The 25,446-nt window shown below is 48.3% G+C and overlaps 2 protein-coding genes and 2 long non-coding RNA genes across 7 annotated transcripts in view; 2 read left to right on the forward strand and 2 right to left on the reverse strand.

Annotated features, from left to right (window-relative positions):
* BTBD2 (BTB domain containing 2) overlaps window positions 1–10,711 on the reverse strand; it is a 25,567-nt gene extending 14,856 nt beyond the window's left edge. The window contains exons 1-2 of one of the 4 annotated variants that reach the window (XM_083421658.1): window positions 10,312–10,711; window positions 1,854–1,973 (exon numbers count right to left, since the gene is read on the reverse strand). In XM_083421658.1, the coding sequence (XP_083277784.1) occupies window positions 1,854–1,973; window positions 10,312–10,403 (212 nt within the window). In that variant the 5' untranslated portion in view covers window positions 10,404–10,711. Of the gene's footprint in view, window positions 1–1,853; window positions 1,974–5,408; window positions 5,903–10,311 lie in introns of those variants that run through there. The other 3 variants (XM_083421657.1, XM_083421656.1, XM_083421655.1) reach the window with 3 other exon arrangements.
* Window positions 2,193–3,704, forward strand: LOC310668673. The gene is made up of 2 exons (XR_014506781.1): window positions 2,193–2,319; window positions 2,686–3,704. It is a non-coding gene; the product is annotated as an uncharacterized lncRNA (long non-coding RNA).
* LOC310668669 lies at window positions 5,773–16,991 on the forward strand. Its single transcript, XR_014506777.1, has 2 exons — window positions 5,773–5,825; window positions 15,256–16,991. It is a non-coding gene; the product is annotated as an uncharacterized lncRNA (long non-coding RNA).
* The window catches only part of MKNK2 (MAPK interacting serine/threonine kinase 2), a 45,190-nt gene continuing 35,564 nt past the window's right edge, over window positions 15,821–25,446 (reverse strand). Inside the window, exons 13-14 of the mRNA XM_083421716.1 lie at window positions 23,710–23,753; window positions 15,821–22,109 (exon numbers count right to left, since the gene is read on the reverse strand). Coding sequence (XP_083277842.1) covers window positions 21,848–22,109; window positions 23,710–23,753 — 306 coding nt within the window. The 3' untranslated portion in view covers window positions 15,821–21,847. The remainder of the gene's footprint in view (window positions 22,110–23,709; window positions 23,754–25,446) is intronic.

Below are 25,446 nucleotides of genomic sequence, written 5' to 3' on the forward strand. Positions count from 1 at the left end.
GCCTCCTCTTTCTTGCAATTTTCAGGCACAAGGAGGACTAGAAACCTCTTTTTAAAAATTAAAGATGGACCTCTCGGAGTGGAGAGCATGGTAGGCTGGGCAGGGCAGGTATGCGTACTTGCTAAATCACATTTATAGCTTGTTTTGTTATGTTTTTGTATGTGCTGGAAGCTTCCTAAAGAGGCTGGGAAGTCCCAGCCATAGGGGCGGGGTAATAATAATAATAATAATAATAATAATAATAATAATAATAAATAATAATAAATAATATCAGCTTCCAAAGAGCATAACACTGCACTCCTCCTCCATTTCAACTCTCAAGGTTGGGTGTGAGGATAATGTTAGCCTGAGAGGTAGCGATTTGCTCAAACTGCACCTGGCAAGCTTTGTGACTAAGGGTGCGATGCAATTTGTACCTGGCTATCCTCAGACAGAGTTTGGCACTCTAACCACTACACCATACTGCCTCTCAAACAAACCTGGACCTTCAATTTTTGTTTGTTTTTAAAAAGTATATTCACTTGTTTCAGTCTGGCTTTCCATGGGTTAGTTAAAAGCTCGGTTTCCACGAGCTACACAAACACACACACACACACACATAATCCACCCCCTGGGAGTAACTTACTCTTATTTGCTTTTATGCTGTATGTCTACGCTTGTTTTATTAGTTGGATTGCTTTTAACAACTGTTACGTTTTTAGGTGTTTATTGTACTTAGTGAATGTTGGAAACTGCCCTGGGGGGTCAGGTCGACATGACAAAGGAGGACCGACAAACTGCAGAAATAAACAAATAATGAAATAAAACAAACTCCTTGTGGACTGCAGCCAAAAACATGTTCATTAAAACTCTCTCATGCACAAAAATCTCCGTTCTAGTAAAGCAGGAAGCTACCTCATACCGAGTCAGGAGACTGGTTCTGTCTAACTTAGTATTGTCTACACTGACTGGAAGCTCTCCAGGATTTCAGACTCAGGGTCTTCCCCCCCCTCCCCCGGCTTCTGATGCCATGGGATGAATCAGGGAGCTTCTCTCATCAGGAACGGTTGAGAGAGCTGGGCATGTTTAGTCTGGAAAAGAGGAGACTGAGAAAAGAGATGAGAGCTATCTTCCAATATCTCAGGGCTGTCACCTGGAGGAGGGAGCAAGCTTGCTTTCTCCTGCTCTGGAGGGGAAGACCCAAACCAAAGAACCAAGAAAGGAGATTCCGTCTCAACAGCAGGAGAAACTTTCTGATGTTAAGAGCTGCTCCACAGCGGAACGGTCTCCCTAGGGAGGTGGTGGACTCACCTTCCTTGGAGATTTTTAAGCAGAGGCTGGCTGGCCATGTGTCCTGGGTGCTTTAGTTGAGATTCCTGGACTGCAGGGGGTCAGTCTGGGAGACCCTTGGGGGTCCCTACAACTCCCATCAGCCCCAACCAATGCCTGGAGGTCACCATGTTGGCGAAGGCAGGCCCAGTGGTAAAGGGACAAACTTAAAGACAAATCTCCGGGCTCTTAAGGCTGCCCAGGTCTCAGAAGCACAGCCCTGCTGCCTCGTAAGGGAAAAGGGTTTAATCTGCTCAAGGACTTACAAGAAGGAGGGAGATGGAAAAAAGAACTTCAACAGAAAAGCAAAGGCCGGCTGTGGGGCAGGAGGCCACTTTAAGGTGTTGCACAAGATCTGAAGGCTTGGCGTCTTGAGAATCCTCCCCCAAAATTTCTAGATAACCATGAGAGCTAGTGGCTTTAAAAATACATTTTAAAAAAGCAGAAGGGAAGCAAGCGCTCCGCTGTTAGAATCCAGCCCTTGGAGAATGATTGCCTGTGTTTCTTTGGAGAACTGTGTTCCTCCTGAGGAAGCGGGGGCTTACTTCAGCAAAGCAAGGAAAGCAGCCGGTTCCACGTCGGGTAGTTCTATCTCGGAGGACGTTGTAGCCATCCCGCCATTGAACATGGCATCAAAGACCGCGCTGCCCACAGCCAGCACAAACCTGACATTTGGAAAGAACAAACAAGAGGGTTCCGGCATTGACTGGATTGCACTCTGAATCTCGTCCATTCCCCACAACAAGAACCACAAATTAAGATTTTGCTATAACCGTATTGCACAGTGCGCTGCCCTGAAGTTAGTCTTCCTCCTCAGAACCTCTGGTGCACAGCTCACACAACAGAGTAATAAAAACGATGCTTAAAAAAAAAGGAACAGACTTAGATCAGGTTTATTTACATTGTGGTTGTTATCAACTTATCAGGCACCCTAACAACCATGTGATACCTGGATGTTACACAAATGTATTGAAAACTACGCTCTTTAGTCCTTCAAAAGTAAAGGTAAAGGTACCCCTGCCCGTACGGGCCAGTCTTGCCAGAAACTAGGGTTGTTCGTTCATCTCACTCTATAGGCCGGGAGCCAGCGCTGTCCGCAGACACTTCCGGGTCACGTGGCCAGCGTGACGAAGCTGCTCTGGCGAGCCAGCGCAGCACACGGAACGCTGTTTACCTTCCCGCTGGTAAGCGGTCCCTATTTATCTACTTGCACCCAGAGGTGCTTTCGAACTGCTAGGTTGGCAGGCGCTGGGACCAAACGACGGGAGCGCACCCCGCCGCGGGGATTCGAACTGCCGACCATGCGATCGGCAAGTCCTAGGCGCTGAGGTTTTACCCACAGCGCCACCCGCGTCCCTTCAAACAGGCTGTCAAAAGGTGTTTTTTCAACATAAAAGAACGAAGCACGAATAAAAACATGACTTCCAAATTCAAGCATTGTAATTAATGGCAGAATAAATTGTTTGTTTGTTTTACAGTGCAAGCTATGGATATTTAGACTGCATTAAGAACTTAAGTAAAACCCAACAGGCTTTTACTTCATCTAAACACGGGAGCAACATGCATCTGCCATGTGCAGCTACCAGCCTTCGCTTCTGCAAAGTTCTGGACCCTCCACCTTCAAGGCAATGGTCTGGCTTAGTGTCCTTAACACGCGGAGGGAGAGGGAGAGAGAACCAGTCAGAAACCTTTCAGAACACAATTGCTGCCCTGACACTAAGTAGGTGTCAGTTCCATAGTGTAAAAGGGCACAGGAACTTGCAAGATCAGATGGGGTTTTTTTATTACGCTCCTGGGCTCTACAAAAGCTCTATTTGCAAACAGATATGCTTTTAACTGCTACAGCCACCAATTAGGAGACATGCTTGCTCTGAGAACGCATGACGTAAAACGCTTGTAGAAATTAATCCATTCCACCTGAAGCCCGGATCATTTTTCTTGCCCAAAGCCAGGAACAACCAGACGCTCAGAATGAACATCCTTGTGGTTCGAAATCAACAAATTTATCTGCCCAATAACAAATAGTTCTGTAACGAAAGCAAGCAAGCAGAACGCAGACTGGCTGCATCTTTCCTGGGGCCTTTCTGAATGCGCCCTCCTAATAAATCTATCAGTGGACCTAGGTAATTTAGAATTATGGTGTCATATTTCCAGGGCAAGTTTCCCCCTAGTTTTGGGTAGTAAGTGTGTAACCAGCCACAACTCAGAGCCTCTAACATGCCAGAATTGGAGCTCACTCCTTGCTAGCTTACAGCTCTGCCTGCAGGTGCATCAGGAAAGCCAGCTGCGAATAAGCAAACTCATTTTGTTTCTAGTCTGCTTCCCATTAAATATAATCCCACAGCATAATGCAATCTGATAAATCCTAGTGAGATCCATAATTCATAAAAACTAAATCAATAGCATAAGACAACAACACAGTCCAGCAAGGATGCATTTGCGACCTCATAGCAAGCTAAGAACCAGCCTTATAGCTCAGTAGGGCCTACACTGGCTTGCAGCAGCTCTTTAGGATTCCAGGCAGGGAATATTCGCAGCCCTACCTGGAGATGTCAGGAATTGAACCCGAGACCTTCAGCATCCTCTTTAAACCCCATCCCACAGATGCTTCCTTGCGGGTTGCACAGCCATTTGTCCCTATGAAGCCCCCTTCCACCCCACAGCCCTTCTCAGCAGCAAAAGCCTCCAGCAGCTGCCCTACCCGTCACAAACACACACACACACACCCCTCTCTCGGACCCACAACTGCCCCCCCTCTCCCCAACTTTACCCATATTTTCATAACAAACAACAACTACCGGTATAAAGAACAGCCAAGTCCATCACATCCAATGAATGACAGCCTAACGGGGGGGGGGGTATGTGTACAGCACAGTTCTCTCCACCCCCCAATCATACTCAAAACCCCACTGTAACCTGCCCCCCCATAATAACTTGGCCTTAAGAGCCCTCCAAATTTAACTGTTCTCAGCCTCCCCCTTGAAAAAGGCCCATGGCTCTGATAACAGGCCCATGGCCATTCCCCTCTTTCCACGCCCCTTTAAGTAGGTCAGCGGTGTGGGGGGGGGGGTTTGTCCCTCCCTACTTGCCCCCCAACCAGGGGTGCTAACTTGAATAAAATAGGGGGGGGGAGAGGCAGATAAGCCCTGCCCTGTATAACTGGCCACAAGACGTAGTGCGCTCACACTATCTGAATGGCAATGCCCATTGACTTGGGTGTGGGTGGGTGCACGTCCCCCCCCCCAAATATATTATCCATTCATTCATTCATTAAATTTGCACATCGCCTACTCCCGCAGCTCTGGGGGCGACTGGCAACACAAAACCACAACATAAAAACGCTAATGCCGTGGTCCTTTCTTTGCGCCCCACCCATCCGACAGGGTTGCCCCCAAGTACATAAACAACAACAACCCCCACCCCCTGCTCCCCATTTCAAAAAGGCATGGGATATTTGGGGGGGGCTCCTAAGCGGATTTGTTATTGGGGGGGGGTGTGTTGTAAACAAAACCTGCCCTTTTCCCCTTATCCATAGAGTCCTTACGTGGGTTCTTATCACGGGGGGGGGGGGGCGCAGAACCTCAGTCAAGTTATGCATTTCCATTGATTTCTATTTATTTATATGGGGGGGGGGGCTTGGCTACGCCCACGCTCCTCTGCCCCCAACCAGACGTGAATAAAATCGGGGGGGGGGGGGGTGTTTGCTTCTGCACGATCGACGTGGCTAAAAATCCAGGGGGGCCGACCCCCCCAGACCCTTTTTGAGGTGGGGGTGACGGCCCTCCAACATGGGGGGGGGGTCTGGGGAACCAGGGGGGCTCCGACGTGAATAAAATCGGGGGGGGGGTTGCTTCTGCACGATCGACGTGGCTAAAATCCAGGGGGGGCGACCTCCCCCAGACTCTTTTTGAGGTGGGGGTGGCGGCCCTCCAACATGGGGGGGGGGTCTGGGGAACCAGGGGGGCTCCGACGTGAATAAAATGGGGGGCTGCTTCTGCACTATCGACGTGGCTAAAATCCAGGGGGGCCGACCCCCCCAGACCCTTTTCGAGGTGGGGGTGGCGGCCCTCCAACATGGGGGGGGGTCGCCTTCCTCCTACCTGTGGGCGGGGAGGCGCTGGGCCCCCGCTCGGCCTTTCCCCACCAAGAAGTGGACGTCGCTGAGCACCTCGTTGTTGAAGAGGAAGGCGAAGCGCTCCTGCACCGTCGGCTTCGTGGCCTGCCAGTTGTAGGCCGGCTCGCGGGGGCCTAGCGAGGCCGGCGGCGGCGGCGGGGGAGCGGGCGGGGACGGGCAAGGCGGCGAGGACGACGGCGAAGCGGGAGAAGCAGCGGCCGCCACCGCCGGGGCCGCCGGACAAGACGACGACGAGGCCGGCAGAGGGTTCCCGACGCGGTGGTTGTGCGTGAGGGGAGAAGAAGAGGAGGCCGCCGCCGCTGCCGCCGGAGGGCCGGCCTGAGGCGGAGGAGGAGGAGGAGGCGCAGGCGGCTGCTGCTGCTGAGGCGACGCCGCGGCTGAGGTAAAAGACGGCGGGAGGCCTCCGCCCGCCACGGGCCCGGCGCCGGCCGCCATTTTGCGAGGGGCGGCGGCCGGCGGAGGAGGAGGAGGGAAGAAGGGCGAAGAGGAGGCGGGGAAAGAGGAGGAGGGAGGCGGGGAACGTTCAGACGTGACGACGGGAGGGTTCGCCAAAGACACGCGCGCGGGGGCGGGGGGCACCCCAAGGTCATCCAGTCTGACCCCGGCCAAATGCGCGCGGCGGGGGCGGTCTCAGCGACGGAGGCCCCGCTTAAAAGGCCGCCCCGCCCCCATGAGTTGGAAGGGGACCCCCCAGGGTCATCCAGTCTGACCCCCCCCTCCCACGCGCAATCATAGAATCATAGAGTTGGGATAGACCACAAGGGCCATCGAGTCCAACCCCCTGCCAAGCAGGAAACACCATCAGAGCACTCCTGACATATGGTTGTCAAGCCTCTGCTTAAAGACCTCCAAAGAAGGAGACTCCACCACACTCCTTGGCAGCAAATTCCACTGTCAAACAGCTCTTACTGTCAGGAAGTTCTTCCTAATCTTTAGGTGGAATCTTCTTTCTTGGAGTTTGGATCCATTGCTCCGTGTCCGCTTCTCTGGAGCAGCAGAAAACAACCTTTCTCCCTCCTCTATGTGACATCCTTTTATATATTTGAACATGGCTATCATATCACCCCTTAACCTCCTCTTCTCCAGGCTAAACATGCCCAGCTCCCTTAGCCGTTCCTCATAAGGCATCGTTTCCAGGCCTTTGACCATTTTGGTTGCCCTCCTCTGGACACGTTCCAGTTTGTCAGTGTCCTTCTTGAACTGTGGTGCCCAGAACTGGACACAGTACTCCAGGTGAGGTCTGACCAGAGCAGAATACAGTGGCACTATTACTTCCCTTGATCTAGATGCTATACTCCTATTGATGCAGCCCAGAATTGCATTGGCTTTTTTAGCTGCCGCGTCACACTGTTGGCTCATGTCAAGTTTGTGGTCAACCAAGACTCCTAGATCCTTTTCACATGTACTGCTCTCAAGCCAGGTGTCACCCATCTTGTATTTGAGCCTCTCATTTTTTTTGCCCTAGTGCAATACTTTACATTTCTCCCTGTTAAAATTCATCTTTGTTTTGGCCCAGTTCTCTAATCTGTCAAGGTCATTTTGAAGTGTGATCCTGTCCTCTGGGGTGTTAGCCACCCCTCCCAATGCAGCTGAAGCATCCCTGACCTCTGCTTAGAAACCGTCAGGGAAGGATGATGGTGCTGATGATGATAACGATGACGACTCTGTTCTTGATACATTTGCCTATCTGGCTAGGTCAGCAGACTTTTTCAGCAGGGGGCCGGTCCACTGCCCCTCAGACCTTGTGGGGGGCCGGACTATATGAACAAATTCCTATGCCCCACAAATCACCCAGGGATGCATTTTAAATAAAAGCACACATTCTACTCATGCATAGCTGTCAACTTTCAGATTTCAAAATTAAGGGATCCGCAGCCTCGAAAATAAGGGATCCGCAGCCTCGAAAATAAGGGATCCACAGCCTCAAAAATAAGGGATCCGCGGCCTCAAAAATAAGGGATCCGCAGCCTCGAAAATAAGGGATCAGCAGTCTCACCTGTCCCAGGGACAGTTTACCGGATATCTAACAATCCGTGATAGCAGCGGGAAACAGTGGGAAACTGTGCTGGAATAAGGGAATTTCCCGCAAAAAAGGGGAAGGTTGACAGCTATGTACTCATGTAAAAACACCAGGCAGGCTCCACAAATAACCCAGAGATGCATTCTAAATAAAAGCACACATTCTACTCATGTAAAAACATGCTGATTCCCGGACTGTCCGTGGGCCAGATTTAGAAGGCAATTGGGCCGAATCCGGCCCCCGGGCCTTAGTTTGCCTACCCATGGGCTAGGTTGTCCGAGCCATTCTGGGCTGCTTCCAACAGAATATTAAAACACAAAAAAACTTCAAACATTAAAACGCTTCCCGATACAGGGCTGTCTTCAGATGTCTTCTGAAATATAGTTATTTATCTCCTTGACTTCTGATGGGAGGGCGTTCCACAGGGCGGGCGCCACCACTGAGAAGGCCCTCTGCCTGGTTCCCTGTAACCTCACTTCTCGCAGGGAGGGAACCGCCAGAAGGCCCTCGGTGCTGGACCTCAGTGTCCGGGATGGACAATGGGGGTGGAGACGCTCCTTCAGGTATACAGGACCGAGGCTGTCTAGGGCTCTAAAGGTCACGTATGGAACATACTGGGAGCCAATGAAGATCCTTTAGGACCCGTGGTACCATACTGGCCCAAATAAAAGCCGCACCTTTAAAATTGGAGGGGGGCTCTCCCCTCCCAGCTTTGAGGGAGACGGCAGGGGACTATGCACAGGGCAGGTGTGCGATTCAACCACTTTGCGGTGCTCCTGGCACTGTTTGCCCTGCGCTCCTGGCTGCATACCGTAAGGTCGTTAATATAAGCCACACTTTAACTTTTCACAGTCAGAATTTGGGGGGGAAAGTGAGACTTATATTCATATATATATATATATATATATATATATATATATATATGTATGCCTCTGGCAGTCACCAGTCTAGCTGCTGCATTCTGGATTAGTTGTCATTTCTGAGCCACCTTCGAGGGTAGCCCCACAGAGAGCGCATGGCAGTAGTCCAAGCGGGAGAAAACCAGAGCATGGACCATTCTGGTGAGACACAGAGCAGGCCGGGAGGGTTTCAGATCAAGCTGGCAGACACCCACTTTGGATGCAGAATTGACCTGTGCCTCCATGGACAGCTGTGAGTCCAAAATGACTCCCAGGCTGTGCACCTGGTCCTTTAGGGTCACAGTTACCCCATTCAGAACCAGGAAGTCCCACCCACCCCTTGTTCCCCCAAAACATCATTTGTCTTGTCAGGATTCAACCTCAATCCGTTAGCCGCCATCCATCCTCCAACTGCCTCCAGGCACTTAGGATCTTCACTGGTTCCAATTTAAAGGAAGAAGAATCCACCACCTCCCAAGGGAGAACGATCCACAACTTGGACTGTCAGAAAGTTCTTCCTGATCTTTAGAGTTGGAAGGGACACCCAAGCATCATCTAGTCCAACCCCCTGTGAAGCAGGGATCTCAGCTAGAGAGTCTCTAGGCAGGGGTGCCAACTTGAATAAAATATTGTCCTTTTGGGGGGCAGGGGAGATGAGCTCCACCCCACATAATCACATAACATCACACACACACATACTTTGAATGGAAACTCACCTCAACTTTTTTGGGGGGGCAGATCCCTCAAATATTTTATTGGGGGGGGGGCAAAGGGACCTCAGTCCCTAGGAGTTGGCTCCTATGCTGACAGGTGGCTGTCTACCCTCTGCTTAATAACTTCCATTGAAGGAGAGTCCACCATGCAGGGGAGCCTGTTCCACCATCAAAACTACAGTTACCAGAATTCTTTAAAGCCATAACCGCTTTAAATAGTTTGATACAGCTTTCAATGCATGTTGTTGTTTAGTCGTTTAGTCGTGTCCGCCTCTTCGTGACCCCCTGGACCAGAGCACGCCAAGCACTCCTGTCTTCCACTGCCTCCTGCAGTTTGGTCAAACTCATGCTGGTAGCTTCGAGAACACTGTCCCACCATCTCGTCCTCTGTCATCCCCTTCTTCTTGTGTCCTCCATCTTTCCCAACATCAGGGTCTTTTCCAGGGAGTCTTCTCTTCTCAGGAGGTGGCCAAAGTCTTGGAGCCTCAGCTTCAGGATCTGTCCTTCCAGTGAGCACTCAGGGCTGATTTTCTTCCAAATGGAGAGGTTTGATCTTCTTACAGTCCATGGGACTCTCAAGAGTCTCCTCCAGCACCAGAATTCAAAAGCATCAATTCTTCGGCGATCAGCCTTCTTCATGGTCCAGCTCTCACTTCCATACATCACTACTGGGAAAACCATAGCTTTAACTATACAGACCTTTGTTGGCAAGGTGATGTCTCTCTCTCTTTTTTTTTTTTTTTTTTTGCATAGTGCATTGAAATTTCCACAGTGGAAAGGAAATGTAATGGGAGCGTCATCCTTCCTTCATTAAAGAAACACACCAAATGAACACTAGAGGTTGCTGCAGACCACAGGATGAACAGACGTGGTAAAGGAGAGCTAGCTTCTGCATGCAGATTAAAAACATAAGTAAAAATAAATCTGGACCTGCCAAGTGGCCCCCCCACCCCCCCACACAGAGGGACTATTACGTTGCAATCCCTATGCATACATTTCACTTGGGAGCAAGCCTTGTTAACTTCCCTATTACTTGATGTACAAAATCTCACAGCCACGATTCAGCGAAGCTTCTCATGCCATTTTAGACAGCGTGCAGTGTTTTTGTGTCGCCGCTCCCCCTTATTTTGACATCCATTGTTCTTCCTCCTCCCAGAGGGAGGTGCTTTGTCCCCCGTTTTGTTTGTGTGCATCGCCGAGAGCGCTTTCCAAGCATTATGAAATAAATAAGATTACCTGTCCTTCTGTGTCGCCTCTGCAACTACCACCTCCAGAGTTGTTGCCACCCTAGGAGCAAAGGGGCGTTTTAAGGAAGCGCCCCCTTCCATCGGAGGCACATTGGAAGAAGGGGCAAGACTTAGGAACAGTGAATCATTCCAATATAACGCTGGGAATCTTCTCGCAGTTCTGCAATGTTCCTCTCCTGAGCCCAGGGATGGAACAAGCCAGCACCCGAATGAATAGATCGGACTTAAGGGTTAAGGAAGGCAGCCCAACCCTGCAAAGATGCAGATTTCTATGTGATTACGGAGGGTTATTTTCAGCGGATTTGTCAACAGTTCTTCGCTGTCCCAGAGGCTCTCCTTGCCATTTGGAGAGGTGAAAGACACCCATCTGACATCTAATCTTTGTGCCCAACTCAGCTTCCTTTGGACAGTTTCTTTTTAAACTTTGTGATTCATGGGTGAGCCCTCTGGTAAGCACAAGTTTGCTGGTAATGAACAAAACAAACAAACAAAAACCCCTCCAAATGTACTAAAGACATCACCCCCCCCCCCATCTCTCTTGAAGGCAGAGAGAAAAATAAGGTAAATGGTTTTATTACTAAGCAGAAAGCTGACAGTGAAATTAAGATATAGAATCATAGAATCATAGAGTTGGAAGAGACCACCGGGGCCATCAAGTCCAACCCCCTGCCAAGCAGGAAACACCACCAGAGCACTCCTGACATATGGTTGTCAAGCCTCTGCTTAAAGACCTCCAAAGAAGGAGACTCCACCACACTCCTTGGCAGCAAATTCCACTGTCGAACAGCTCTTACTGTCAGGAAGTTCTTCCTAAGGTTTAGGTGGAATCTTCTTTCTTGTAGTTTGGATCCATTGCTCCGTGTCCGCTTCTCTGGAGCAGCAGAAAACAACCTTTCTCCCTCCTCTATGTGACATCCTTTTATATATTTGAACATGGCTATCATATCACCCCTTAACCTCCTCTTCTCCAGGCTAAACATGCCCAGCTCCCTTAGCCGTTCCTCATAAGGCATCGTTTTCAGGCCTTTGACCATTTTGGTTGCCCTCCTCTGGACACGTTCCAGTTTGTCAGTGTCCTTCTTGAACTGTGGTGCCCCCAGAACTGGACACAGTACTCCAGGTGAGGCCTGACCAGAGCAGAATACAGTGGCACTATTACTTCCCTTGATCTAGATGCTATACTCCTATTGATGCAGCCCAGAATTGCATTGGCTTTTTTAGCTGCCGTGTCACACTGTTGGCTCATGTCAAGTTTGTGGTCAACCAAGACTCCTAGATCCTTTTCACATGTACTGCTCGATATGATATGAAAACGATGAACTTTTCATAGAAGTATAAAGGCCTTTCATGGACTTTGGGAAAGCATTGCAGACAAATGAAATCGTGGGCAGGATTCGAGAAAAGCAATGGAAGAAAAATGGCAAAATAATTGTAATAGAGGATTTTTTTGCAATAACGATATAATGCAGTAGAAAAGGTTTGAGTAAAAACACTGCGGATGAGGGTGGAAAGTCAACTCGTGAACCAATGCAATGATCTGATTTGAAGGTCATTGTGAAAACATGGGGGGGGGATTAATATTGCACATAATTGTTTTATTTATTTGGTTTCTTACCCGCCCGTCACTCTAACGTCCCAGGGTAGCTTGCATATATTCAACAATTCAATATAAAAAAATACTACAGTGGTGCCTCGCAAGACGAAATTAATTCGTTCTGCAAGTTTTTTCATCTTGTGAATTTTTCGTCTTGCGAAGCACGGTTTCCCATAGGAAATGCATTGACGGTTTCCCATAGGAATGCATTGGCGGTTTTAAGAAAAAGGCGCAAGACGTTTTCGTCTTGCGAAGCAAGCCCATAGGGAAATTCGTCTTGCGAAGCAACTCAAAAAACAAAAAACTCTTTCGTCTTGCGAGTTTTTCGTCTTGCGAGGCATTCGTCTTGTGGGGTACGACTGTAGTTGCAAGAATAGGGTGGGTCCTAAAAGATACTTATAGCGCAAACATCAAAAGATCAGACTTAAAGAGGTGAGTCACAGAGAAAAAACCAGAAAGCAAAAACTCTTTTCGAAATGTGCCTGAATTAGCTGCGTTTGCCTTATTTATAACCCAGGCCTCTTGCTCACCTGTATGGAAGCTTTGACTATCCAAGGCTGCTAGGCATGATGGCGGGATACTCCTGAGAATCACGGTCGCTGGGGAGGAGGAACAGGGAGGTTGCCAAGGTGATCATGCCCGGCTGTTGAGTTTCCCAGAAGCATATAGACAACTGCTGTATCCAAGCATATAGTCAACGGCTGTATGTTGTTGGAGCAGATGAGTCTCTGGTCTGATCATGCTACAGGGCTTGTCTGACATTTATCCAGCAAGCTGTACAAAGCTGTGTACCTGCCGCCACCAACACAATTAATTTTACCCCCTACAACAACCCTGTGGGGTAGGTTGCGCCAAGAGGTGGCAACTGTCCCAAGAAGAAGAAGAAGAGTTTGGATTTGATATCCCGCCTTTCACTCCCCTTCAGGAGTCTCAAAGCGGCTAACATTCTCCTTTCCCTTCCTCCCCCACAACAAACACTCTGTGAGGTGAGTGGGGATGAGAGACTTCAGAGAAGTGTGACTGGCCCAAGGTCACCCAGCAGCTGCATGTGGAGGGGCGGAGACGCGAACCCGGTTCCCCAGATTACGAGACTACCGCTCTTAACCACTACACCACACTGGCTCCCAAGGTTACCTTGACATTCATTCATGGCCCTGAGATGATTTAACCAGGGTGTATGGAGTGATGTATGGAAGTGAGAGCTGGACCATAAAGAAGGCTGATCGCCGAATGCTTTTGAATTGTGGTGCTGAAGGAGACTCTTGAGAGTCCCATGGACTGCAAGAAGATCCAACCTCTCCATTCTGAAGGAAATCAGCCCTGAGTGCTCACTGGAAGGACAGATCCTGAAGCTGAGGCTCCAAGACTTTGGCCACCTCATGAGAAGAGAAGACTCCCTGGAAAAGACCCTGATGTTAGGAAAGATGGAGGGCACAAGGAGAAGGGGACGACAGAGGACGAGATGGTTGGACAGTGTTCTCGAAGCTTGACCAAACTGCGGGAGGCAGTGGAAGACAGGAGTGCCTGGCGTGCTCTGGTCCACGGGGTCACAAAGCGTCAGACACAACTAAACAATGTGTAATGTACCTCTGGTGGCGGGAGACACATCCTGCTCCGTCTGGAGCAGTTTGTCCACCTTTGGTTCCCACCAGCACTCAGCTCTCACCTGTGGCTCCTAGAAGCTGCCAGCAGGTGACAGCGGCCACAAGCCCGGGAATGAAGCCACTCAGAGCGGCAGGGGCAGCCCAGTCAAGATGGGCGGCGTATAAAATTCAGTGCTGGCTAACGCAGTGGTTTTTCACCCCCAGAGCCGCATCCCACCCCCAAGGCTTGAAGTTCCCCACCTACCGGGCTTCGCGTGAGCAACAGATATGCCCTTGGGGAAAAGACTGCAGCCACACTGCTCCTGTCTCTGGTCTTGCTTTTGTTACTGGAAAAATCCGAGGGCTCCCTTGGACAAAAAGTAAAGACACCAACCAGAGTAAATTGGAGCAAATCACCAGCCTGTAGGCTTGGCCTTTATTGTACTGTTGCAGCAGGGTGTTCCCCTCACTCGCAGGAGAGAGGAAAGAGACAGAAAAATGGTGTGCAAGACCTTATAAAAACTTTTGAAATTCCCCTCCTCTAGGTCAAGCCCACCCCCAGAAACATCATGCATACATTACAGAAAGGAGGGGTTGAGGGAGGAGTTGTGGTGGTAACCTGAGTGCCCTGTCACCTGGCTGGTTCCCCTCTTTCCCCCTCCCATGAGTCATTTTCTGAAGACAAAGGTAGTTGCAGTTTCCTGCCCCTGAGGGGGAATCCAATCACTGTTCTTTTGTTATAGTCCGTGTTGAATCCACTCCTGTATGCAGTCTGTAGTGTAGTTGATGGTCTTTTGTCTAGGACCATCAGGGTTGGCATAGCAACTGGGCAGGGCTCCTGTGGATGTGCTGCTATGCTCAAGCGATTATGGTGGCCTGTATCAAACCTTCCCCATTTTGTAGCCCTTCCTTCATGGAGTAAAATAAAAGTGGAACAGTGCAAATCTGATGTATGGTTGATTTTCTATGAATTTATAACAGAAGTGTAGCGTATGTAGTGTGTGAGTGTGAGTGTGTGTGAAGTCTGTACAAACTGAATGATGGGGGGGGGGTTTCCTGCTACACTTTTGCCATGCTACCTGAGGCCAAGCAATGATCATCACAGGGGGAGGATCTGTGTAACAACCACACCACCATAGCAGTGGTGCGCAGCTGCATCCACTCAACTCCTATGGTCATCGTCGTCGTCGTCATCACCATCATCATTTTATTGTTTATATCCCACCCGTCTGGCAGGGATTCCCCAGCCATTCTGGCTGGCTTCCAGCAAAATATTAAAAATAATAAAGCGTCAGGTCAGACATAAAAAACTTCTCTGAACTTTCCGAGCATAATTCAAAGTGTTGGTGCTGACCTTTAAAGCCCTAAACGGCCTCGGTCCAGTATACCTGAAGGAGCGTCTCCACCCCCATCGTTCAGCCCGGACACTGAGGTCCAGCTCCGAGGGCCTTCTGGCAGTTCCCTCACTGTGAGAAGCCAAGTTACAGGGAACCAGGCACAGGGCCTTCTCGGTAGTGGCGCCCTCCCTGTGGAACGCCCTCCCACCAGATGTCAAAGAGAACAACAACTACCAGACTTGAAGGCAGCCCTGTTTAGGGAAGCTTTTAAAGTTTGATGTATTGCAGTATTTTAATATTTTTTTGGAAGCCGCCCAGAGTGGCTTGGGAAGCCCAGCCAGATGGGTGGGGTATAAATAATAAAATATTATTATTATTATTATTATTATTATTATTATTATTATGATGATGATGAACAGGGCTTCCAGTCCCGGATGCTTGCTGACCCTTCTCTTTAATGATGGTGAACTGGTTGCTAGAGAGATGACTAGGTGAATGGACTCCATGGCAACTTCCAGTCTGGACTACTGCAACACACTGTCTGTGGGGCTGCCCTTGGAGTAAATTCAGAACCTTCACTTTGGTCCAAAATGCAGCAGCCAGATTACTGGCTGGGCTTCCATTTATATATCAGCCCCATTTTTTTTATAAAAGCTATGCTAGTTGCCCGTAGGACTGGGTGATATATCGTCCAATACCTTGAAGTCTATATCGTGATAGCGGTTTCATAATTTTTTCACCTGGCAATGTATTGCTAATCATGATGTGTCTGTGTGTGCATTGCAAAAATCATGATGCGGTGAAGACCGTGAAGCCAGCCAATGCCCTTGTATAGCTCCATCCTTATTGCAGACATTGTGGTATGTCACTTGTTGTTCCACCATTTCTAAGAGGATATTGGGAAGTATGGGGGGCCTTAAGTAGCATTTTTAAAATTTATATTCTGAAAACAGACAGACTCCAACTCCAAAAACATTCAATTCGTTTATGTGTTTCAATGCATTTATTAAATTCTTACAAAACAGAATACAAAAAATTCTGGCATCAACAAGGTGTTACGAAGGAAAAAATTCCATCAAGCTGTATCAGTTAATAAAGTGCTTGGTTGCTGTTGTCTTAAGTTTTTATTTTTTATATATTTTTATAGTTTTTTTCCTCTTTTTTTATTCTTTTTTAAATTTCTCCTTTTTTTTTTTTTAAACCAGTCCCTTTCTGAAGGACTTCCTGCTCATTAAGAGTCCCCAACAGTACGTTAAGGTGACTGCATGTCCCAAAAAAATAAAATAAACTTAAATTTAAAAGCTCCACAAAACCTTTGGCAGTCTTTCTGATAACCAGAGGAAAATATTTCTCCTGGACTGAATCCCACCCCCGCAAAAAAAAAAAAAAAAGGACGTGAAAAGGAACAGATTTTCACAGTAAAATGTTGCTAACCAACATCCAAGGAAACGTAAAATCTAGAGGAAGGAGACGTCGTTTAAAGCGATGACATTCCCACCACCACCTCAAATTTGCAGTTAATACAACTCATAATAAGGAGGTACAGGGAAAAAAATATGCTTCCCGATAAAAGAATTTAACAAAGAAAAACATTTTGGTAGGGGGGACTGGTGGAAGAAAGAGAAGTTTAAACTAAGAACTTTGGCAAGATAAGGGTTAAAAATCCATGCACAGTTTAAAGACTTGGGGGGGGGGGGGAATAACGCAAACCAAAGATAGTATACCTGGAAAGCAACCTTGAGAAGGCTGGTTAAGATGATGTCAAAAGGGTACACTAGATTAAGTCCCCATCATAGAGACAAGAGGTCCCTCATATCTCCATGGGGGAGAAGTAACTTTGAACTCAGTTTAAACTCTTCCGGCTTCCAAACCAGGGGGGTTGTGGGCGGCTACTTCAAGGCGGTCCAATAAAGGGTATTCTTAAATCCAAGGATTTAAGGGGAACCTGTGGTCAGCAAGTAGAAGGTCACAGGTTCGCCGGACCCCCATTTCCAAAGCCCAGAATTCCTTGCATGTTAAAAGATCTAAGCTTTGGTGTGTATTGTAGTGTGAGACTGTATGATAGGAAGACTTATTTCCCAGTAAAGAAGGGAGGCAGGGAGCCTTAAAAGGAAGAGGAAGAAAACACACGTTTTATCTCTGAATTGAGCGGTGGGGAAAAAGAAATCAAAAGCACCACCAGTTTTGGTCACACAAACAAAAAGGTGCTCGGTCGCGGGAGTAAGGAGAAGGATCAGGTTTTTTTCCACGTCCTGAGAATAACCATTAAACAGAAACAAAATTTCAACACACATATATGAAAAGCCTAAATATATTTGGGGGGGGCATGGGGAGAAAATCCAGCTCACTTGCTAGTCACGACTCACCCCATTGAAATGGGAACCAGACAAGTTAGCCGTAACTGTTGTTTTCAATGCAATTTATTGTGTCTCCCCGCTAGGACTGAATCGGACTTCTTACCTCCCCAGTTTAAGCAAGATGGGGAGTGGGGGGGGGGGGGAGCTCATCACTATGTTGGCAAAAGCCAACCCCAACCAAGCAAGGCTGGGTTCCTGATCTGACTTGGCAATGCAAGAATGGGCAGGCAAGATTGCGTCTTCACAACAGCAGTTCTTTAAAGAAACAAAAAGGACCACGTGCCAAACCATCACAATCGCCTGGCGTTTTCAAGCCACAAAACAATCATCCGATCAGAAATTGGGGGAGCGGGAAGAGTCGACTTTCAGCGACGCTCAGACCCAAACACAAAGACGCAAGTCATTCACCACTCAGGAGAGAAGAGGTGGACTTGATTAAACTTCCATTATGGGATTTGATTCCATTACGCCGAATGATTTCTAATGCTGGCTTGCTACCAAATCCAGGTACTTTGTGGTGGCGCGATCCTAGAACGTTGCCCGCTTGCACACACAAAATAATGCACACCCTTGGCCAGAGAGGGTATGCATATGAAGGTATATAAGCACAAAGGGGGAGCGAAGAACCGCCACATTAAAGCGCTCCAAATCATTTTATTCTGCAACAGTGCGCAATGATGCACACTCTCTGGCGTTTTGTTTTCATTAAGCGTCGGGCAAAAGTCAAAAAGACTGAAGTTGGGAAAAGGAAACCTTTGAGCAGTCCTTCACACGCTGAAATTATCCTGAGAAGTCCCCTTTATTTGAAGAGAGGAAGAGAAAAAGAGAAGGGAGTGGTTCTTGCCAAAGAACTTTGGTTCGAAAGCCAAACCACACAAGCTTAACCACAACCCTGCGAGTCGACAACTCAACATGGGCTTGTTGTTGAGGGAGTTTCCAGCACTCCTGAATTTTGGCCCTTCAGTAATGAACCGGGTGGGGTGGGGGGCGCTTGTCCACCCACCTTCCCCAAAACAGGATCACTAACGCAGAAGAAGAAGATGATCCCATACAAATTATCTGGCCCTCTCGGAAGCAACGAGGATCACTCGCAGACCTTGCGGTTGCCACCGCCTGAACAGGGTCAGCGGAAAACGAGGGCCACGTTGTTCCTGGAGGAACCGACACGGCTGCAGACCAACTTACCTATCTGCAACTTCTACTGCAGAAACCACTATGTGTTTCTGAGATATTAAATGCGCAGTACTGGTGTAGTACTGAATAAGTGGGCTTAGGCAAAACCCAGAAAAAGCCACAGGTAGCGCTCCTGTGCTCAAAAGATCTGCTTTTAAAAACAAGGGTATGCTGTTTTTCAAAGGTACGCCCGGCACCCTGCCCCTGCCGCAAAAAAACAACAACCCACCCCAGGGAGAAATCAGCTATCATTTTAACGGTGCCACTGCAAACGTTAAAACCCGTTTCTGAACCATTGTAGCTCCCAGTACTGCGGGCACTGGGAACTGTGCATCTACTGTGGGTCCCAATCCTGGGCATCCTGGGAACTGCACATCTACTGTGGCTCCCAATTGCTGGGAACTGTACAGGATCTCGAGGACATTCAAGAGGACTCTATGCCCTCAGAAGTTGGCAATTCCCACAATTTTTTAGGACAGGTAAAATAAGCCCAAAGAGGGAAGCAGTCCCAAATAGATCTGAATATCTGCTGCTTACAGCCGAGAAAGGGGGAGAGAATCTCCCCTCTTTCCACCCAAGGAACTGAAGCTAACCTTGCAAGATCTTTTGCGAATGCTCTTGCAAGCAAAAGCAGCATAGAAACCGCCACTCTCAGTCCCAGAGACAAAGAGTTGCTTTCGCTTCTTGCCCTGGAAGGGTGAAACACACCAAAACAATCTCACAGCCGTCACCCGCAGCCTTGAGACAGCTTTCATGACAAAAAGGCACCGGCATTGGTGCACAGCCATCCGATGTTCAAGTATTTCTTACCCTAAGATGAAGCTCTACAACCAAATAACAAAATGTGATGTAAAACAAGGTTTAAAAAGAAAGATAAAGGGGTTCCCCACCCCTTAAAAAAAAGAAACTCTCTCACCAACTTTACACAGTGAAACTCACATCCCAATCTGACCCCCCCATCCCCCTTGAAAGGACATTTGCTAGATGCTGAATGTTCATGAAAAGAAAGCGACAATAAATTTCACAGCCGGGATGGAGTGGGGAGTGGAATCATACTCTGAGCAGAACCACTGAAATTGATGGACAGCACTTACACAGGTCAATCAATGCCAATCGGTCTAACTGCAAGTATGAATGACTTTGGACACAACCCCAGATACCGTGTTCAGTTTTTGTGGTTTTCTTTGGGGGCGGGGATCCAAAGTGGGAGGGGAGGAGTAGACCAGTCAAGCCAAACTAACCCAAATTACGCCTCTCACACCCACCGCTGGAAGTTAGGGTTACCTGAAGAATTAAAAAAAAAAACAAGTTTTTTTGCTATCATCTATCTCTACCTAGACAACTATTGCATAGTATTTCTTAAGTCGGGGGGGGGGGGGAGAGAGAATAAGAGAAGAAATTATCACTCTGATAACACAATCCTATCAAAATTCCAGATATGCATATCCGGACAGGAGTTTTAAGCAAGTTAAACAGCCGGGGGGCTAACCTGCCACACTGAAATAAAGCGAACTTAGAAAACAACAACAAACCAGGGAGAATCCGCCAGTGCTGGTTTGTCATTCCTGGGCCCACTGGGCAATTCTTCAAATTTTATTTGAAACCGCTCGTCTGTGGCTACAACCTCCAAAGGGGTCTAGAAATGGTTTGAAAACTATTGAAGAGTGTCCTGGAGATGGAGCTCTGCCTCGTCCCATCGCAGGACAGAGGGCTTTGCACAACGCAAAGAGGGTCCCATCGCCCGTCACCCACCCAGCAAGGAGGGAAGAGGGTGGCACCCGCCCCAGCCCCACTTAAAGGGCCTGGGGTTTAGGCACAGCTATGCCATGACCTTGCAAGCTGGCAAGAGGGTCTCCCCGCAGACACCCTCGCATGGAGGAACGAGAGGCAAGACCACCCACCCCAAGCAAAGACCCCCCCCCTCTGAACCAGACCAAACTTTTCGCTCGGAGAGGGACAGCCGCAAAACGGACGGGAAACAGCAAGAGACAGCCCCCACCCAGAACCTCCCAAAACAGACCCTCTAGAACAATGTGTCCCAAACTTGGGTCTCTGGCTGTTTTTGGGACTACAGTTCCCATCATCCCTGACCAACAGTCCTGCTAGACAGGGATCATGGGAGTTGTTGTCCAAGAACAGCTGGAATTTGGGAAACGTGGCTCTAGAAGTTGTTGCCCCAGATACACAACGCCCACCTTCCTCCTGACCATCAGCTGAGCTGGCTTAGCACGGACAGGAGCTGGAGCCCAGTGGCGCCGGGATGTGCAAATTTCAGGGCTGTTGTGTTTTTTTGCAGTGACTTTTCCATTAGACAAAACAAACCCATTTTGGGATGGGGGGTGGCAGCGACAAATCCATCTTGATCAACGCCAATCTCTTTCCTCCCCGCAGAAATAGGGGGGACCTGGGTTTGAAACAAAATGGGCTGTGTTATTTTGGGGGGCAGGGGTGGGGGGTGGACAAGAACGGCCCCCTTGATACTCCGGGCCGGCTCTCTTGGGACAACCGCCGGAGAGCCCAAAACACACCCACCCCAAATCTTACAGAATTGGCAGCTCTCGGGGGGGGGGTGTATTGGGGGGGGGGAGGGAAGGACTCTGCCCACGATTACCACCCCAATCAAATGGATCTTTACAAACCCGACACCCCCCCCCCCATAAGCGCCCACAATGCTTTCTGGGGCAAAAACCTAAATCCACACCCCCTCAAACCGCAGCTGGTGTTTTCAGTTCTAGAATTCCGTTAGGTTGAAAATGAAACAAAACGTTTTTTAGAAATGGGAGGGAGGGAGGGAGAGAAACAGCAAAGCCACATTAAAAAAAAGAGAGATGGGAGAAAAAAAGGAATAATACACCCAAATACTTAAAATGCTACCTTTAAAAAGTTGAGGACTTTTAAGGGTGTGCCTCCCCGCAACCCCCAATATTTTCACAGTATAAAAAGAGGCAACAGAAAACAGAGTTAACAGTAGCCTGGGTTTTTTTTTTAAGCTTTTCCGGGGGGGGGGGGGGGCGTGTCAACCTGGTATTTCCAAAGACGCAGGAGGGAGTTGGGGGCGGGGAAATCCATTTATTTTTTGTTTTAAAAAAGCGAAAATATATTACACATGTGTCAAAATGCAACCTTTGGGGGGGGGGGAGTTTAATAAAAAAAAATTATAGGTGAGTTAATATGGAAGTTGGTTTTTCTTTTTTCCTTTAAGAGAGATTTATAAAGGAAAAAAAGGGGGGAGAAGTGTTTGGGGGGGGGAGAGTCGAGAGAAGCCAGTGTTCAAACAAGACCAGGAAACAATACAAAACGAAAAGAAAAAAGAAGATAATAGATCCTTGGAATCCAGCCAACTTGAAAGAGAGGGTTCTGATCTTGCTTTTCTTCCCCCCCCCCTAGCTATCAAAAACAGTATACATATATAGATATATTGTCCAAAATTGGGGAGGGGGGGGGAATGGGGATGTACAGGCAGCTGGGGGGGGGGGAGCGTTCACATGTGATCCCCCACCAGGACCAACGGGGTAACCAGATGCTGGTTGGCGTCCAATTTTGCCATGCTGGTCTTCTGCCGCCGCTTGGCCAGCTTCGACTCGGACGGCGGGGAGAGCTGCATGGAGCGTGAGGTAGCTTTGATGATGATGGGGGAGTGCGACTCCACGGCAGCCTCGTCCGCCTCCTCGTCCCGCATCAGCTGGCGGTTGACGGCGATGGCTTCGGCCGCAAAGGACGTCAGCTCTTTGGCACAGCTGTTCCTGCGGAGAACGGGGGGGGGGGGGCGTGTTTAGGAAAGAAGAGGAGACCTGCCGGATCAGGCCAGCAGCCCCTGCAAAGCCTAGCATCTTCTTCTCCCAGGACGTTTCCGAGCACAAGTCAAAGTGTTGGTGCTGACCTTGAAAGCCCTAAACGGCCTCGGTCCAGTAGACCTGAAGGAGTGTCTCCACCCCCATCGTTCTGCCTGGACACTGAGGTCCAGCACTGAGGGCCTTCTGGTGGTTCCCTCCCTGCGAGAAGCCAAGTTACAGGGAACCAGGCAGAGGGCCTTCTCGGTGGTGGCACCCGCCCTGTGGAACGCCCTCTCACCAGATGTCAAAGAGAACAACAACTACCAGACTTTTAGAAGACATCTGAAGGCAGCCCTGTTTAGGGAAGCTTTTGGTGTTTAACAGACCACTGTATTTTAATACTTTGTTGGAAGCCACCCAGAGTGGCTGGGGAAACCCAGCCAGATGGGCGGGGTATAGATAATAATTTCTATTTCTATTTCTATTTCTATTCTTCTCATGGGCCCAACCAGATGCAAAGCCCGCAAGCGGGATTCGAACACAAAAGCAGCTCTCTCCCCCCTCCTGTGGCTTCTGGCACCTGGGTTTCAGAAACATTGGTGCCTCCAACTGTGAAGTATGGCTGGGCAATATATCGTCCAAAACCGGTTTCAAGCCCATATCACGATATTGATTTCATAATTTTTGACCTGGCAATGTATTGTTTAGCATGGGCGCATGTGTGTGCTAGGGACACAGGTGGCGCTGTGGGTTAAACCACTGAGCCTAGGACTTGCTAATCAGAAGGTCGGCGGTTCGAATCCCCGTGCTGGGATGAGCTCCCGTTGCTCAGTCCCTGCTCCTGCCAACCTACCAGTTCAAAAGCACGTCAAAGTGCAAGTAGATAAATAGGTACCGCTCCAGTGGGAAGGTAAACGGCGTTTCCGTGCGCTGCTCTGGTTCGCCAGAAGCGGCTTAGTCCTGCTGGCCACATGACCCAGAAGCTGTACGCCGGCTCCCTCGGCCAATAAAGCGAGATGAGCGCCGCAACCCCAGAGTCGTCCGCGACTGGACCTAACGGTCAGGGGTCCTTTACCTACGTGTGTGCTATGCAAAAATCACAACATGGCGGAAACTGTGAAGCCAGCCAAGGCATCTACATGGCTCCATCCTTATTTCAGACATTGTGATATATCGGTGTATCATGACGTTTAAAGCTAAAGGTACCCCTGACCGTTAGGTCCAGTCACAAACGACTCTGGGGTTGCGGCGCTCATCTCGCTTTACTGGCCGAGGGAGCCAGCATTTGTCCGCAGACAGATTCTGGGTCATGTGGCCAGCCCAGGGATTCGAACCATCAACCTTCTGATCGGCAAGTCCAAGAGGCTCAGTGGTTTAACCCACAGCGCCACCTGCGTCATGACATTTAGCTGGCGATATATCGCGATGTTGAAAACCAGGTATTATCCATCCCTATTGTGGAGGCAGAACAGTCATAGAATTATAGAATGGAAAGGGGCCCTGAGAATCCCTTAATTTTCCCCACAGGGGCTCAAAATCATGGGGTGGAGGTTCAGGGGTTTCCTCTTACCTTTGAAGAATGATTGGGGTTGGGAGAGTGTTATCCGGAGCCCACTGAAAAGAAAAAAAGGAACGAGAGAGAGCGTGAGAGCTAATATTATATAATATTATTTTCTGTCTGCAAACAGGTTTCCCAAACTTGTGCCTCCAGCTGTTTTCGGACTACAATTCCCACCATCCCTGACCGCTGGTCCTGCTAGCTAGGGATCATGGGAGTTGTAGTGCAAAAAAGATCCAAGTTTGGGCAACTCTGGTCTGCGACTTCCCACACCCAAAAGCAGGGAGGGGGAAAACGCAAATTTACTAAGGTACAACTTTCTCACACTGCTAAATTTTATCTGAAAGGCAGGGTTTTTATCAAAAGTGTTTTTAAACATTTTCTTTAACTCATGATATATCATTTCCCAGAAAGCCTTCACCTCTTTTAGAAGTCCACCACAAATGGTGAAAGATATCTTCCTTTTCTTTACCTTTCCAACACTCGTTAGATCTTGTCCTATACATTTTAGCAAGTTTTGATGGTGTTAAATACCATCTATACATCATTTTCATCACATTTTCTTTAAGCGAACTACGTGCAGTAAATTTAATACCTTCATTCCACAGCCTTCCCCAAGATTCTAACTGAATATTACATCCAAAGTCTTTTGTAGTCTTTTGCAGAAGCCTTTTTACTGGGTATAGCAGGTGAAGAGATACCAAGAAAAGATAAAAGACTGTTCATGTATGCAACAACAGCGGCAAAACCCCTTTTAGCCCAAAAATGGAAACAACAAGAAGTACCAACGAAAGAAAAATGGCAGATGAAAATGATGGGACTTTGCGGAACTGGCAAAGCTAATGGGGAAAATCAGAAACCAGCCCAATCAAGTATTCCAAAAAGACTGGAGTCAATTTATTCAACACCTGAAAGCTCATTGTATGCAATTAAGACCACTAGTAGGGTTATCTGAAGATCTGTAATGAGATTTTCTTTCTATATTTATTTAAACTTTGAGGTATTTTGTGATGAGCCTTATTAGAATTGAAAAATATATAAAATGCTATGATATAAAGGTTAACTTTGAAATCCAAGAGGTGGGTAGGAAGGAAGTTGATAGGCTCTAAAGAGCCAAAGTGGATAATAATGATGAGATTATATACCGTATTTTTTGCTCTTTTAAGACTCACTTTTCCCCTCCTGAAAAGTAAGGGGAAATGTGTGTGCATCTTATGGAGCGAATGCAGGCTGCGCAGCTATCCCAGAAGCCAGAACAGCAAGAGGGATTGTTGCTTTCACTGTGCAGCGATCCCTCTTGCTGTTCTGGCTTCTGAGATTCAGAATATTTTTTTCTTGTTTTCCTCCTCCAAAAACTAGGTGCGTCTTATGGTCTGGTGCGTCTTATAGAGCAAAAAATACGGTATGTTTAAATGGAAAATTATTTTTTCTAAAAAAGGCAGGGTTTGAGGAACCTTCAGATAGCTCCGCAGCGCCACCTAGAGCACCAGAGATTTCAAGCCCACACTGTGAATCCTGATCAGACAGGTATCCTCTGTTTTGCTTCTGATTATGCATCCTCATTGTGATGGTTTTCTCCCAGAGGCTAACTTGTTAAACGCAGAACTGTTAAGAACTAGGCTCTTTATGTATAGTTCCCAATTGCCCACAGAGACGGCAAAGGACCTCTGCCCCAACTGCAATATCGGTTACCGTATTTTTCGCCCTATAGGACCCACTTTTCCCCCTCCAAAAATGAAGGGGAAATGT

Source organism: Podarcis tiliguerta (assembly GCF_965153285.1).
Source record: "Podarcis tiliguerta genome assembly, chromosome: 18".
Lineage (NCBI taxonomy): Eukaryota > Metazoa > Chordata > Lepidosauria > Squamata > Lacertidae > Podarcis > Podarcis tiliguerta.